Source organism: Cucurbita pepo, chromosome 9 (assembly GCF_057944985.1).
Source record: "Cucurbita pepo subsp. pepo isolate OVF chromosome 9, ASM5794498v1, whole genome shotgun sequence".
Classification (NCBI taxonomy): domain Eukaryota; kingdom Viridiplantae; phylum Streptophyta; class Magnoliopsida; order Cucurbitales; family Cucurbitaceae; genus Cucurbita; species Cucurbita pepo.
Window position 1 is genome coordinate 5,454,832 of NC_141806.1, and position 13,852 is coordinate 5,468,683.

The 13,852-nt window shown below is 36.8% G+C and overlaps 1 protein-coding gene and 1 long non-coding RNA gene across 2 annotated transcripts; both read left to right on the forward strand.

Moving 5' to 3' along the window:
* The first annotated feature begins 544 nt into the window (after positions 1-544).
* LOC147791156 (uncharacterized) lies at positions 545-4,389 on the forward strand. Its single transcript, XR_015422500.1, has 2 exons — positions 545-1,564; positions 4,104-4,389. It is a non-coding gene; the product is annotated as an uncharacterized LOC147791156 (long non-coding RNA).
* Positions 4,390-4,765: 376 nt separating this feature from the next.
* LOC111804554 (ras-related protein RABB1c) lies at positions 4,766-8,561 on the forward strand. Its single transcript, XM_023689404.2, has 6 exons — positions 4,766-5,027; positions 5,226-5,365; positions 5,711-5,793; positions 6,931-7,135; positions 7,217-7,285; positions 8,211-8,561. The coding sequence occupies exons 1-6, from the start codon at positions 4,982-4,984 to the stop codon at positions 8,301-8,303; spliced, it is 636 nt and encodes a 211-aa protein (XP_023545172.1). The 5' UTR covers positions 4,766-4,981; the 3' UTR covers positions 8,304-8,561.
* The last annotated feature ends 5,291 nt before the right edge of the window (positions 8,562-13,852 follow it).

Below are 13,852 nucleotides of genomic sequence, written 5' to 3' on the forward strand. Positions count from 1 at the left end.
TTACCTCCATTGAACTTGAATCTTTTGAGCAAATCTTTAGTGTATTTCTCTTGATTGATGAAAATACCGTCCTTGAGTTGTTTGATTTGAAGTCCAAGAAAGAAACTAAGTTCTCCCATCATACTCATCTCAAACTCACTATGCATACATTTAGCAAATTCTTCACATAAAGAAGGATTAGTAGAACCAAATATGATATCATCCACATATATTTGCACTAATAGCATATCGTTTTCTTTAATCTTAATAAAGAGTGTAGTGTCGAGTTTGCCCATTTTAAAATCATTCCCGATAAGAAAATTACTAAGTCTATCATACCAAGCTCTTGGAGCTTGTTTTAAGCCATAAAGAGTCTTTTTCAACTTATAGACATGATGAGGAAATTCTACATTTTCAAATCCGGGAGGTTGTTCTACATAAACTTCCTCCATAATATAACCATTCAAAAATGCACTTTTCACATCCATTTGATATAATACAAAATTTTTGTAAGAAGCAAAAGCAAGTAATATTCTAATAGCTTCTAATCTAGCAACGGGTGAAATCGGATGGTTGAGTAATCGGATTGTCGCGTAATAGGGTTAGGTCGGGTAGTCTGATGATAGGTGTCAACTGCCAGTCATAATGTGCTTGTAGGCAGCCATGAGTAAGGGGTTTATGGTAATAGTTACACACTGTGTGTTTCGGGTAACTAGCCACCAATAGTCACCTTTGGGGTGATTCTAGAAATGACTATCCAGGAATGGTTACACACGGTGTGTTTCGAGTAACCAGTCGTTGATAGACAATTGGAGGAAATAAGGAGGTGAGGTCCTCGTGGTAATGGTTACACGCTGTGTGTTTCGGGTAACCAACTAGGAATAACCACTTTAAGGATCGAAAGAGGCGTTGAGGTTGTGGTGGCAATAATCACCTGTTGTGTGTTTTGGTTGATCGCCTTATGACGATTCACATGTTGACCCCCAATAGGGGAGTTCCTTACTGAGTATTTTTATACTCACCCTGTTTTTTTTAAAATGATTTTTCAGGTGAAGCTGTAGCACGGAGGTGACGAGTAGGATGCCAAAGTCAGTCACGGGGCGATTCAAGGATTTTTTTTGTTTTTCTTTGTTGTGTCATTTTGTGGGAAAGACGTTTTCGCACTTTTGTATTAATTTAAACTATGTTGTGGATGCCTAGTTTGTGGGAACTAGGCGATCACCTCATACTTCCTTTTGATTTTAAATTTCCTCTTTGTTTTAAATAGCTTTAGGCGGCATTGTTTTTTTATTTTAAAGGGGTAACCCGCACATGATTTTAATAAAATTCTGCATGATTTTCCTCCTTTTCCAAATAAATCTCTTTATCTTTCGTAACGGCCCTGACCGCTACCGTCAGGATAAGTTGGGTCGTTACAGCGCGTGTAAGTGTTTTTTTGCCCGTTCGACTTTCGTTTGCCTGATTTTCAACCTGATTCCTATTCTAACCCAATTTTTATGTGAATTAGGACCTAGTTGGGCAAAATCAGTATTGTTGGACACTCTACTCGCTTAGGAACATTAACGTAAGGGCACGCGTCAACCAAGTAAGTCGCCACACGATATTTAGGAAGAGATACTTGTAGGAATCGCTTGGTTGCATGCATGCTAGTCTATTTTCTTAGATGTAGCTTTCCATGGATTGATTGTAGGTATTTTGGTTGTTAAGAGTATGGATGTATTATGGAGAATTATCTGAGTTTGCATTCATGTCTTAAGCTTCCGTCTTATATGTATATGTTTAATTCATGCTCAAAGGAGGAAAGGAACTTGTGAACTCTACGCTCTGAGAGCTTGATGGATGTTATCGCCCCGTTGAGCATGTTTGTTTATTTTTGCATGAATTATGTATGATGATGCTAGATACAGTTGCATGCACACTCGGTTAGCTTTCATGAACCAGTGTAACGATAAGTCCAGGGTTCTGTAGTTAGAGTGACAAGTCACTAAGTATAGACCTAACTCTCTCCCTAGGAGCCTAACAAACCACCACGGCATACGAACCACCTCTAGAGTACCCTTAGGCTGCTTTTGTGTGATTGGTGTCAACTTTGTGGGGGAGCAAGGGGTTCCTAATTAGAATCTAACTACTCTTTGCCGTTTTAGCATGGGAAACGTGTGCCCACGTCATATAGACCATTTAACTGGATGGGTTAAGGGGGGATAGCTCTCCTTGACCAACGGGACTATCATGGGCCTAGGGGGTCGCAGGTCACTTCCTAGGTAAGATACTAGATAGTCTCAGAGCCATACCGAGGTAGCTATGAACAAAGTATATTTGATGCAGAGGCTGTTTAATCTACAAATGTCTGAAGGTGGATCTGTTGCTAGTCATATAAACGAATTCAATATGATTGTAAGTCAACTGAGTTCGATGGAAATTAATTTCGTGGATGAAATTAAAGCATTGATTTTGATTTCATCTTTACCCAAGTCTTGGGATACTGTTGTTGTCGCAATCAGTAGTTCACGAGGAGCTGATAAACTGAAGTTCGATGAAATTCGAGATGTAGTTCTTAGTGAAAGTATTTGCAAACAGGAAATCAGAGATTCATCAGGCAATGCTCTCAGTGTTGATCGAAGGAGAAGAAGTAAATCAAAGGGCCTAAACAATGGGGATCAAAATCAAGGAACCAAGGAAAATCTCCAAACAAACCAAACGTAAAGTGTTGGAGTTGTGGAGAAAAAGGTCACTATTGGGCAGATTGTACAAAGAGGAAGCATCACAAATCAGAGGATGACGATGATTCTATACATTCAGCATAAGACATTGGGCATGCTCTAATCCTCAGCGTGGATAGTCTGATTGAATCCTGGATTTTGGATTTAGGTGCATCTTTTCATTCGTCTTCAAATAAAGAGTTATTTCGAAATTTAAAGTCTAGAAATTTCGAGAAGGTGTATCTTGCCAACAACAAAGATTTGAAGATTGAAGAAAAAGGGGATGTCTGCATAAAAACTTCGACAGGAAATCAGTGGACATTGAAGGATGTCAGATATATTCCTAGTCTCAAGAAGAACATGATCTCTATTGGTCAGTTGGATAGCACAGGTTATGCAATAAAGTTTGGGAAGAGTTCGTGGAAGATTATGAAGGGTACTATGGTGGTAGTACGTGGCACAAAATTCGGAACCTTATACACCACTGTAGGGTGTATGAACATGGTTGTTGTTGCTGAGAGTGCTTCAAATTCAAGTCTATGGCATAATAGACTTGGACATATGTGCATTGTTGAGCGATCCTAACACTTTGTCCTTCATGTTTTCTTCCATTGTCAAGAAAAAAAAAACTAGTCACATATGGACTTTTTTGTTTTGTAACGCTCTTCTTATGAAATATATGATTGATTTTTGAAATTATGTTTTCCTTCGAATTTCATGCATGCGCACTACACATCATTGTCCTTTTGCATCACGACTCGTAGTAAATATTGGGTCGTGACAAGGGCTGTGTCAGAAGAGATGATAAGTTGGAATTTAGAGGGACCTCATGCATATTGTATGTTCATAAGCATAGGGATACTTCCCTAGAGACGATGAGTGTGGACGTGCATAGTATGATGATGAGGGTGTCCATGGGGAGCATGACACCAAGGGATTGTGCTGACCTCTAGACGTCGCTACAGATTAGCTTGACCAGAGAGGGTTCAGGGGGTGTGCGAGCCTCCTGGAGATTCACACTGGCATATGTTGGTCGTGTGTAGGGAAGTACTACACATTCAATTTGTCCGAGACTGGAGACGACCCCTAGAGAACAGAGATAGGTCCCAAGAGCATGATTGCTTGTGCTTTCATTTGCATGGCCCTCTATAGTGGGGCCACTTACTAGTATTCTTCAAAATACTCAAGTCGTGTGCCACATAATTTCTTAGGTAAAGACAAGGCGCACCTGTACGGAGGACGACGACATCGCGAGCAGAGACTGTGGCACATGCATAGGGTAGACTCATATTTAAATTTCTAGTTTTAGGTTATAATAGGTTGTTTTGCATTTCATCGTTTTAAATTATTTTGTATTTGTTTTTATTTTTTCTAGATTTCAGTATTTCGTATTTAAACACATAAGACCATTGTTGTGTTTTTCAGACAAGGGTAGAGGAGGAGGGGTCAGCAGAGAGATAAAGGAGGAAAAGGAACAAAAAAAAAGACGTCGAAAACGACATAGGAAAGAGAGAGAAAGACGTCAGAAAATCACGTTGCGAGTTGGGTGAAGAAGAAACAATCCGACGAATCTAGATCCAGGTCGGACCAAACATGTAACCCACTCAATAGCCATTGGTCTCGGTCCAGTGCCACACTGTCAGCCCAAATCACACCTCGACTCGTGTATCATTAGTTAAATTTTTTTTAATATAATTATTAAAATTGATTATATTGCTAAATAAATATAAAATTTAAAATTTAATGAATGAAACTTAAATTCAAATGAATTCTTTTAATAATTTAATTTTTAAAAAAATCAACTAATTAACTCTTATAAATTATCTAAAATTAAATAATATAATATAATTATTGAAAATTAAATATAAAAATTAAACAGAGATGAAGATTTTAAAAGAAAAAACAGAGAATAAAGATGCAGATAGTTGACAGTTTTAAAATTTAATTACATAATAGAAAGGGAATCAAAGAGTTACGGTGATGAACAGGAAGATCCGTTAGTAAATCCCAAAATTAAATTCAATATGTATGGTTCGAACCATAGATCAAGTGGTTCATAAAGTTTCTATATTTATAGGATTTGCCAGCTCGAAGTCAGACATCGTAATTCCATTCCAACACGCAGAGGCGTCCCCCTTTGCCTTGCCTCGCTTCGTTGGAGCTTCGCAATTGAAACTCCTTTACGGTTTCTCTCTACGTTTCCCCCTTTTTCTTCCGCCGATTCGCCATTCCAGACCAATTCTCTTCTGTACACTCGATTCCTCTCGCGGCGGCTTGTGTTTTGCTCTTCGATTTCGACCGGAATGTCATACGCCTACCTTTTCAAGTACATCATTATTGGTGATACTGGTACGCCTTTGTATCTATCTGGTTTTCGTTTTGGATCTGGTTTCTGAATTAGGTCGTTTTGATTATGTGTTGATTTGTGCTTAATCTACGTGGTTGATCTGTCTGTCTGATTTGTGGATGTCAACGCTTCTTTTTAATTTGAGAATTTTCTTGCGATTGAGGGGTTTCTTCCGACTTTTGATTGTGTATATTCTTCAGGAGTTGGAAAATCATGTCTTCTTCTCCAATTTACCGATAAGCGATTCCAGCCTGTTCATGACTTGACTATTGGTGTCGAGTTTGGTGCTAGGATGATCACCATTGATAGCAAGCCAATCAAGTTGCAAATATGGGATACGGTTAGCTATCTCTCTTTCATCTCTTCCTTTTCTTTTATTGAACTGAATGAGTTCTATTCTGGTTTATGAATCTGTACGCTACCTAATCTAGGATCCGTCTAAGGGAAAATCATCCCTTAGACGAGTGGGTGATCTTCTGCTATAAGCTTAAATCTTGGTTCAAATAAAATGCACAAACAAGAACTTGTAGTAAAACCAGGAAATCTCCATTCATGCTACTATATAGAGTTCATACTATCTATGAGACTTATATTGATGTCTAGAGAAATAGATTATCATTGTAACATGGCTTCGAATCTACAAACTTATCATTTCCAACTCTGAAGTTTCCCAAAAATTTTACAGGCTGGTCAAGAATCTTTCAGGTCTATTACAAGGTCCTATTATAGAGGGGCTGCTGGAGCATTGCTTGTCTATGACATTACCAGGTCTTGTTTCCTCTTTGTTCCTTCCTAAATTAATACTACTTTCGAGTTTTGATTTAGGAATATTACTGTACTTTAGTGATTTGTGTTTGTTGCCTTCTGTAGCCGTTGGGTTGTGACCGTGAGTATGTTAACTTTCACAGTTCATTATTGATCTTTTCCGAGGAACCTAATATTCAATGTATTAAAACAGTCATCTTGAAGTTGCAATATAATTCGTGTTGGGAGTGAGAGTTCGTTAAAATTCCTCAGTCACAGGAAACTTAGTACTTCTCATGTCACCGGAAACTTAGTACTTCATGAGAGTAACAAGAGTTTGCCAGAGAGATTATTGGTTGATGGAACTGACCAATGTGTTAGCCGAATGCTGTTCGCAGTAGATTATTAGTTGTGGTATGTTTTTGTGAGATCCCACATCGGTTGGGGAGGAGAATGAAGCATTCTTTATAAGGATGTGGAAACCTCTCCCTAGCAGACGCGTTTTAAAAACCTTGAGGGGAAGCCCGAAAAGGAAGGCCCAAAGAAGACAATATCTGCTAGTGATTGGCTTGGACCATTACAAATGGTATCAGAGCCAGACACTAGGCGATGTGCCAGCAAGGAAGCTGAGACACGAGGCGGTGTGCCAGCAAGGACGCTGGGCCTCGAAGGGGGGGTGGATTGGAGGGTCCCACATCGATTGGAGAAGGGAACGAGTTCCAGCGAGGACGTTGAGACCCCAAGGAGGGTGGACTGTAAGATCCCACATCGGTTGGGGAGGAGAACGAAGTATTCTTTATAAGGGTGTGGAAACCTCTCCCCAGCAAACACTTTTTAAAAACCGTAAGGGGAAACCCGAAAGAGAGAGCCTAGGGAGGACAATATTTACTAGTGATGGGTTTGGGCTGTTGTAGTTTTTGTCTTGTATAGTGTTGGTTTGTGCGAATAACATAAGCAAGACCATAATTGTTAAAATAATGCAGTCACTCAGGTTTGACAATAGTTCTTACCTGTTTCAACTGCCTGAAGTTTGATGTGATTCATTCTACCTTCTAATTTAATTTGATATACTGTATAAGCTGAAATGGGGCCTCATACTTTAAATTTATTGAGTCAATGAGGATCTCAGACTGAAGGTTATGTGGCTATCATTTTTTTCAGGAGGGAGACTTTTAATCACTTGGCTAGCTGGCTTGAAGATGCAAGACAACATGCTAATGCAAACATGACAATAATGCTGATTGGCAACAAGTGTGATCTTGCGCACAGAAGGGCTGTCAGCACCGAGGAAGGAGAGCAGTTTGCAAAGGAGCACGGTTTAATCTTTATGGAGGCCTCTGCTAAAACTGCTCAAAATGTTGAGGAGGTGATAGAATATGCCGTGTAGATTTATAATATTCAATTTTTTTATCTCACAATTCTCCTGATGACCAATCATTTTTAACAGGCATTCATAAAAACTGCTGCGACCATTTATAAGAAGATCCAGGAGGGAGTATTTGATGTATCTAATGAGGTATGCAGTCTGCCTTAACTTATTGCTAGCTGTTTTGTTTTACCTTCGTCATGGTGGCTTCGTGGCTTCGTGTAACCGTCCAATTCCACTGCCAGTAGATATTGTCCTCTTTGGGCTTTTTCTTTTGGGCTTTCGAGCTTTCCTCTCAAGGTTTTTAAAACGTGTCTGCTAGGGAAAGGTTTTCACACCCTTAATACTCCCCAACCGATGTGAGAACTCACAATCCACCTCCCTTCGGGACCCAGCATCCTCGCTGGCACTCGTTCCCTTCTCCAATCGATGTGGGACCCCTCAATCTCCTCCCCCCCCCCCCCCTCAAGGCCCGGCGTCCTTGCTAGCACACCGCCTCATGTCCCCCTTTGGGGCTCAGCCTCCTCGCTGGCGCATATCCCGGTGCCTAGCTCTATTTCATTTGTAACAGCCAAAACCCACTGTTAGCAGATATTGTCCTATTTGGGCTTTTCCTCTTGGGTTCCCTTCAAGGTTTTTAAAACGCGTCGGCTAGGGAGAAGTTTCCACACCCTTAATAAAGGATATTTCGTTTTTCTCCCCAAACCCTTGATAAAGGATATTTCATTTTTCTCCCCAAACCCTTAATAAAGGATATTTCGGTTTTCTCCCCAACCTATGTGGGATCTCACACTTAGTTTTTAGTCTAAATTATTTAGGACCCATTTGATAATAGTTTCATATTTGTAGTTTTCGATTGTTTTGAAGTTCATGCTTGTTTTCTCGCACGATTTTTTACTATGGTTTCACGGTTTTTAAAGAATCACTTGAACAGTTAATCAAATTAAAGAAGAAAAACCAAAACTTGGCTTGGATTTTGAGAGAAACTCATACTTAGTAGTGTTTATAAGCTTATCATGGATGAATATGATGAGAATTTTGTAATTGATGCTATGTTCTATCTGATATGGTGCAGTCATATGGGATAAAGGTTGGATATGGTGGAATCCCAGGGCCATCAGGAGGCAGAGATGGCAATATAGCTCAATCTGGGGGTTGTTGCAGTTAAACACATCTTGCTGCTCAATCTAGTACAAACTTTGACGATATCTTCTTTAAATTCCTTTGTTAATTATGAGTGTCAGAACCCATCACAAAAAGAACAAAACAGAAAAAAAGAAACCCATAATAGGTTATCATCAGGTACTTGTATAATCCTTTGATGTGTCATGTTTTTTCTTTTCTTCTTTTCAATAAGCTAATTATGTCTTCATCGTATTTGATTGTAAAGGTAAATTCATATTAATGCATGTTATTTGTGACAGAACTGCCTCCTACTTTGTTTTATTTTTTAGTATATTAGGGCTTTTAAGGATCGACATTCTTTGAACAACTAGAATAAAATGTTTTTAATTTTAAACGTTTATTTATTTTATTTAGTTTTTTTATTGTCTTTTTTTAAAGGATTAAGTGTTCAGGACACGTATACAATAGCGTATACAATAGCGATTTTAGATTAAGTATAGAATTTCGAGTTGTTGCCGTATTAAATAGCGTATACAATAGCGATTTTAGATTAAGTATAGAATTTCGAGTTGTTGCCGTATTAGAATAAATATGGGTCTTGGGGGGACGTGGGTGAAAGGGGCGGCAGCGGCTACATTCCAGCTGTGCCGTAGTTTGTGGCGCCCTGCATCCCAGCTGTGCCGTAGTTTGTGGCGCCCTGCATTCCAGCTGTGCCGTAGTTTGCGGCGGAGAAGAAACATCTGAACGGGTTGAGTTTAGGAAATCTAGGAGGAGCTGCAATACTCATAAATTTCAAACTTTTATCTTAAAAATACAATTTTCAAAAATTTTAATAGCAGCTTTAAATTTCTTTTTCTTTTAAATGAAATTCTTAAAAATATCAATGTCTAGTTTTAGATGAAAAATGAAAAAATAACCTTAAACTTTAAAAAGTTTTATTAATATCTTTTTATTTTTTCAAAAAATTAAAAGTATTTTTGCCGTTATTTATATTAAAAAAAATACTGATAAAAATTTAAAAGTAACATCAAAATTTTTTACTTTTATGAAAAAATTCAAAAAATTCTTATCAATCATCTAGGAATTATCTATCAACAAGTTAATATTTTTAAAACGGGTTACTAATGATGTTTTTTAATTTTTTTTTTTTAAAGTTAAAAGTATTTTTAAAAGTTATTTTTGAAATAAACTATTAACCATTTCCATCTAAAATTATCCAAAATTAAGGGTAGGAGTTTTTTTTTTTTTTTTTTTTTTTTTTTTTTTTTTTAGTTTTAAGGATACTTTTTAGATTTTTTTTAGTTATATTAGACAAAATGGATAGTTGAATGTATTTTTATTAATTTAGCCCAAAAAAATTATCTTGGTTAATCTTTTTATTATTATTATTATTATTTTGGTGACTATATCTCTCGTGTATCTTAGCAATCTTAATGAGTCCTCGAGTCCTCGAGTTCCACAATCAATACATGTCATTCTCTAGCTTTCGCAAGCTTTTGAAGCAAATCAGAAGGGTAAGTGGATATAAATATAAAATCCTCCAATCAAAGTTAATAAAAAAAAAAAAACCATAAGTTTTTATTTTTAATACAAGGTATATATTTAAAAATTATTTATTTTTAGTTTATAGTATAAGGTATTTACATGACAGTTATTAGCTATTACAAGATTTTGCGTAGAGATTGAATTAATGATATGGACAAGAGACGGAGAACACTGTAACGAGTCTTAATGAGAAATTTAATACCCAATTTTTCTTTTAACATTTGTACTTCTCAAATTTTATTGAGAATCTTAAAGGTCGAATTTTAAGATGGTGTAGAAGAGAAAATAGCTTTTGTATGATTATTTCTTAAAGGTCGAATTTAGTATATATTTAGGTAACTTTGAGTGTGATTATTTCTTTTTTACGATTAATTTCAAGAAAAAAAAATATCTTTGGACAATAAGATTAGAACTCTATAAGTCACTACACTGAATTTAGGAAGAAATACTTTAGGAATCACTTTGGTATGCATGCATGCTAGGTTAATTTCCTTAGTTGATTAGATTTTTCCATGTTAGGAGCTTAGGTTGCAAAGTACATGTTCGATGATAAGTTAAACATGCTTTATGCTTCCACTTAGTCTGTAATTGTTTATGCATGCTGAAAGAAGGATGGGAAAATTGTGAACTCTGTGTTCTGGGTGCTGATGGATGGTATCGCCCCGTTCAGCATGATTGCCTATTTGTGCATAAATTGTGTATAATATATCTAAGATGCTTTCTCCCTCTTGATGATGTTTAGTATATGTTATCAAAATAAGCCTAGAGATTCATGATTAGAGTGACGAGTCACTGAGCCTAGATCAATCCCTCCCCTACAAGCTTAGCAGATCACCACGGCAAACGTAGTACCTTAGGGATGTTCTTAGGCTGCTAGTTGTCTGAACGGTACCTATAGATTCGTGGGAGGACTAGGGGTCCTGATCAGTTCTTACTGCTCCTAGCTGTTTCACATGGGGAAATGTGTCCCCACGTCGTATAACTCATTAGCTGCATGGGAACGGGTTGGGTCGCACCCCCCAAGGGGATTATTATGGGCTTAGGAGGTATTCAACACACCCCTAGGCAAGATACCATGTAGTCTCAGTTAGCCATGTAAAGGTAGCGCCTCGTAGAGAGATACCGATCAATCCAGCTTAGCATAAGGAACTCTTGGGTACTAAATGAGAGGACGGAGAACAATAGAAGTCCCAAGGGGCAACCCCCAAGGGTCTAAGATTAGAACCAGACGTCCTAGAGCCAATGAGAAACCCGTGTTTGATTGTTAAGAAAGAGCCTATAAGTAGGTGGCTTACTAGATATAATTGTATACTCATTCCTACGGTATCTTTCTTTTTCTTTTCTTTTTTTTTTTTTTTTTTTTGTTTTTCTTCTCAGGTACGTGAGGCATTGGATCAAGGTAGTAGGCCGTGATTTGAGGGGCAGATTGTCACAGAGGAATGCATGTCCTGGGGCGTCAGTCCAGTCTTTTCCTTTGTATTTAGATTTTCATATTTTTATTCTTAGAACTTTCATTTGTTTGAATCTTTGTATTGCAACTTTCTTTATTTGAAATAAATGATTTTGCCTTTCTACATTTTCAACTATTTTCTTTGCATCCACATTGTCGTTTTGAGTCACGACTCATAGTAAGATATTGGGTCGTGACAGGTGGAAATCTAAGTACACGGACATTCAAGATGCTTGATGTATCGTGGACGCTTGGGAGAGTTTAGAACAAGAACTCCGCTCACCTCTTTCCAGAGAATGTCAAGATAATAGCAAGAAGGAAGTTAAGGGAGCTGAGGTATATTGAGAATATCTGAGACTACGTCGAACGGTTTTCTTGACTTATGTTGGATATTCATGACATGTTCGAGAAAGACAAGGTCTTATGTTTTGTTAAAGAGTTGAAATCATGGGCGAAGGCCAAGTTTTATAAAGAAAGGGTCAAAGACATTTCCACGGCCTATACTACAACCATACAACTATTTGACCTTAGTAATGATTAATCTCGAGATGAAAGGTGGATCCACGCTTCCATAAGTGGGGATCAATAAAAATTACCAACCCAAAACTCCCCTAAAGATACGAAAGGTGATAGACTTGAAAATAGAAGAGGGGAAAACAAGTACTCCGAACATTAGGTAGAACTCAATGGAAGAGACTTCACAACCAGAATAGAAGGTTCCTTGTCTTGCTTCATATGCAAGGGGACCCATCAAGAATCTGAAGCTGAGTATAAGCCGACATAAACTGAAACACCGTTAGTTAAGAACGTTCAACAACCATGCGAGCGCACTAAAGTACTTGTGAACATTAATGAAAATCGGACTTTTCATATATTCTCTATTATTTCTAGATTTAGCTCCTATTTAAACCTTGTGAACATTAATGAAAATCGGACTTTTAATTCCACTTTTGTTTCTCATTCTTAACATGGTATCAGAGTAGGAGAAGAGGAAGAATAGAAGAAAAGTGACAGAGGAGGACGGATGAATTGGGATCACCTTCCACGAGATATATCATCCTTTTACGTCCACATCGCAAAAGTTTTAATTTCTAGTCTCTATAGCGATTGTCCATGATTGATCACGACAAATCATCAATATTTTTTCTTTCAACGATAAGATCAAGAACCTTATGCTTAGAGTAGCGATTGTCCATGTTTTTTTTTTTTTTTTTTTTTTTGGGAGAATCAGCCAAATACAGCTTCAAATTTTCAAATGTTAATTTAACACATCATTATTATATTCACCATTCAGCCCGGAAATTCATTTGTTCCAATAAATTAAATGGGACATATACCAACGTTGGTTGGAGTAAATCATTTATGCATGAACCAAGAAAGAGCTCTTCGAGTTTCGAGATACATCAAAGACGATTTATTTCTGGGTTTTGCATCTTTTTGGGAAATTCAATAATTTCTTGAAAGTCTAAAAAATGAACCAATGTGTTCAGATTATCTGGATAAGACACTTGATCTTCACGCGACAATAAGAATAAGATTTGTTTATTAAGGAAGACTATGTCCCAAAAAAAAAAAAAAATTACACACCAGTGTGGTGCTTGTCATATCAGCTCTAATGTTTGAGTTAACACGTAGAATTTAAGTGTAAAAATGGTTTATGTATGAGATCTATATATGACAACCTTTTTTGGTTTTTTATGTTTTTCATATTAATTAGGTTAAAGAACTAGACTCGATTGAACCAGGACGTCATGAGTTGAGGACATGCATGACGTGTGCCCTTTTAAAAGATCGATCACATGATAGGCTGAGGTCGAGGAGTTGTAATTTGGGTTTCACCCAAATCCTATTTTCTTCTTTGCCTTATGACTCGGTCCTTCTGTATTGTCTAACTTTATTCCAAATAATCAATCAATTAAAAATTATAAATTAAAAAAAACACACACACACATTTGTAGCTGTTAATATAAACCCTAATTTAATTTAATATTTGCACATTCAAATATTAAGTTTTAATTTATGATTAATTAAAAAAAATTATTAATATTATTATTGATGATGTTTGTTGTCAATAAGACATGTGGAATATTTGACTTCTTGTCCATATGCTTAATGAATTGAGTTTGGTTTATATTAGCATGATTAATTTATTTCATCTTTCACTAATTTAATAAAAACTTATGTTTAAATGACTTAAATAAAAAGGAAATTTCAATGTATATTTAAAAGTTATAAATTAAAACATTAAATCAAATATTTAAAAATCTAGGGATGAAAAAAAATAATAATAAAATAGATACACGTGGTTACACATTTATAAAGCATCACTAACCGTGGTTACAAAATTAAATTCTAACTTAGTGGTATGGTTTGAATTGTTAGATAAACACGACTCTTCACAATGGTACGATATTGTCCACTTTGAGCATAAGCTCTCATGGCTTTGCTCTCGGTTTCCCCAAAAAAGCCTTGTAGCAATGGAGATAGTATTTTTTTTATTATAAACTCATGATCATTCTCTAAATTAGTCGATGTGGGACTTTCATCCACCAACACCGCCCCTCGAACAAAGTACGCTTCTCCTTAATCGAGGCTCA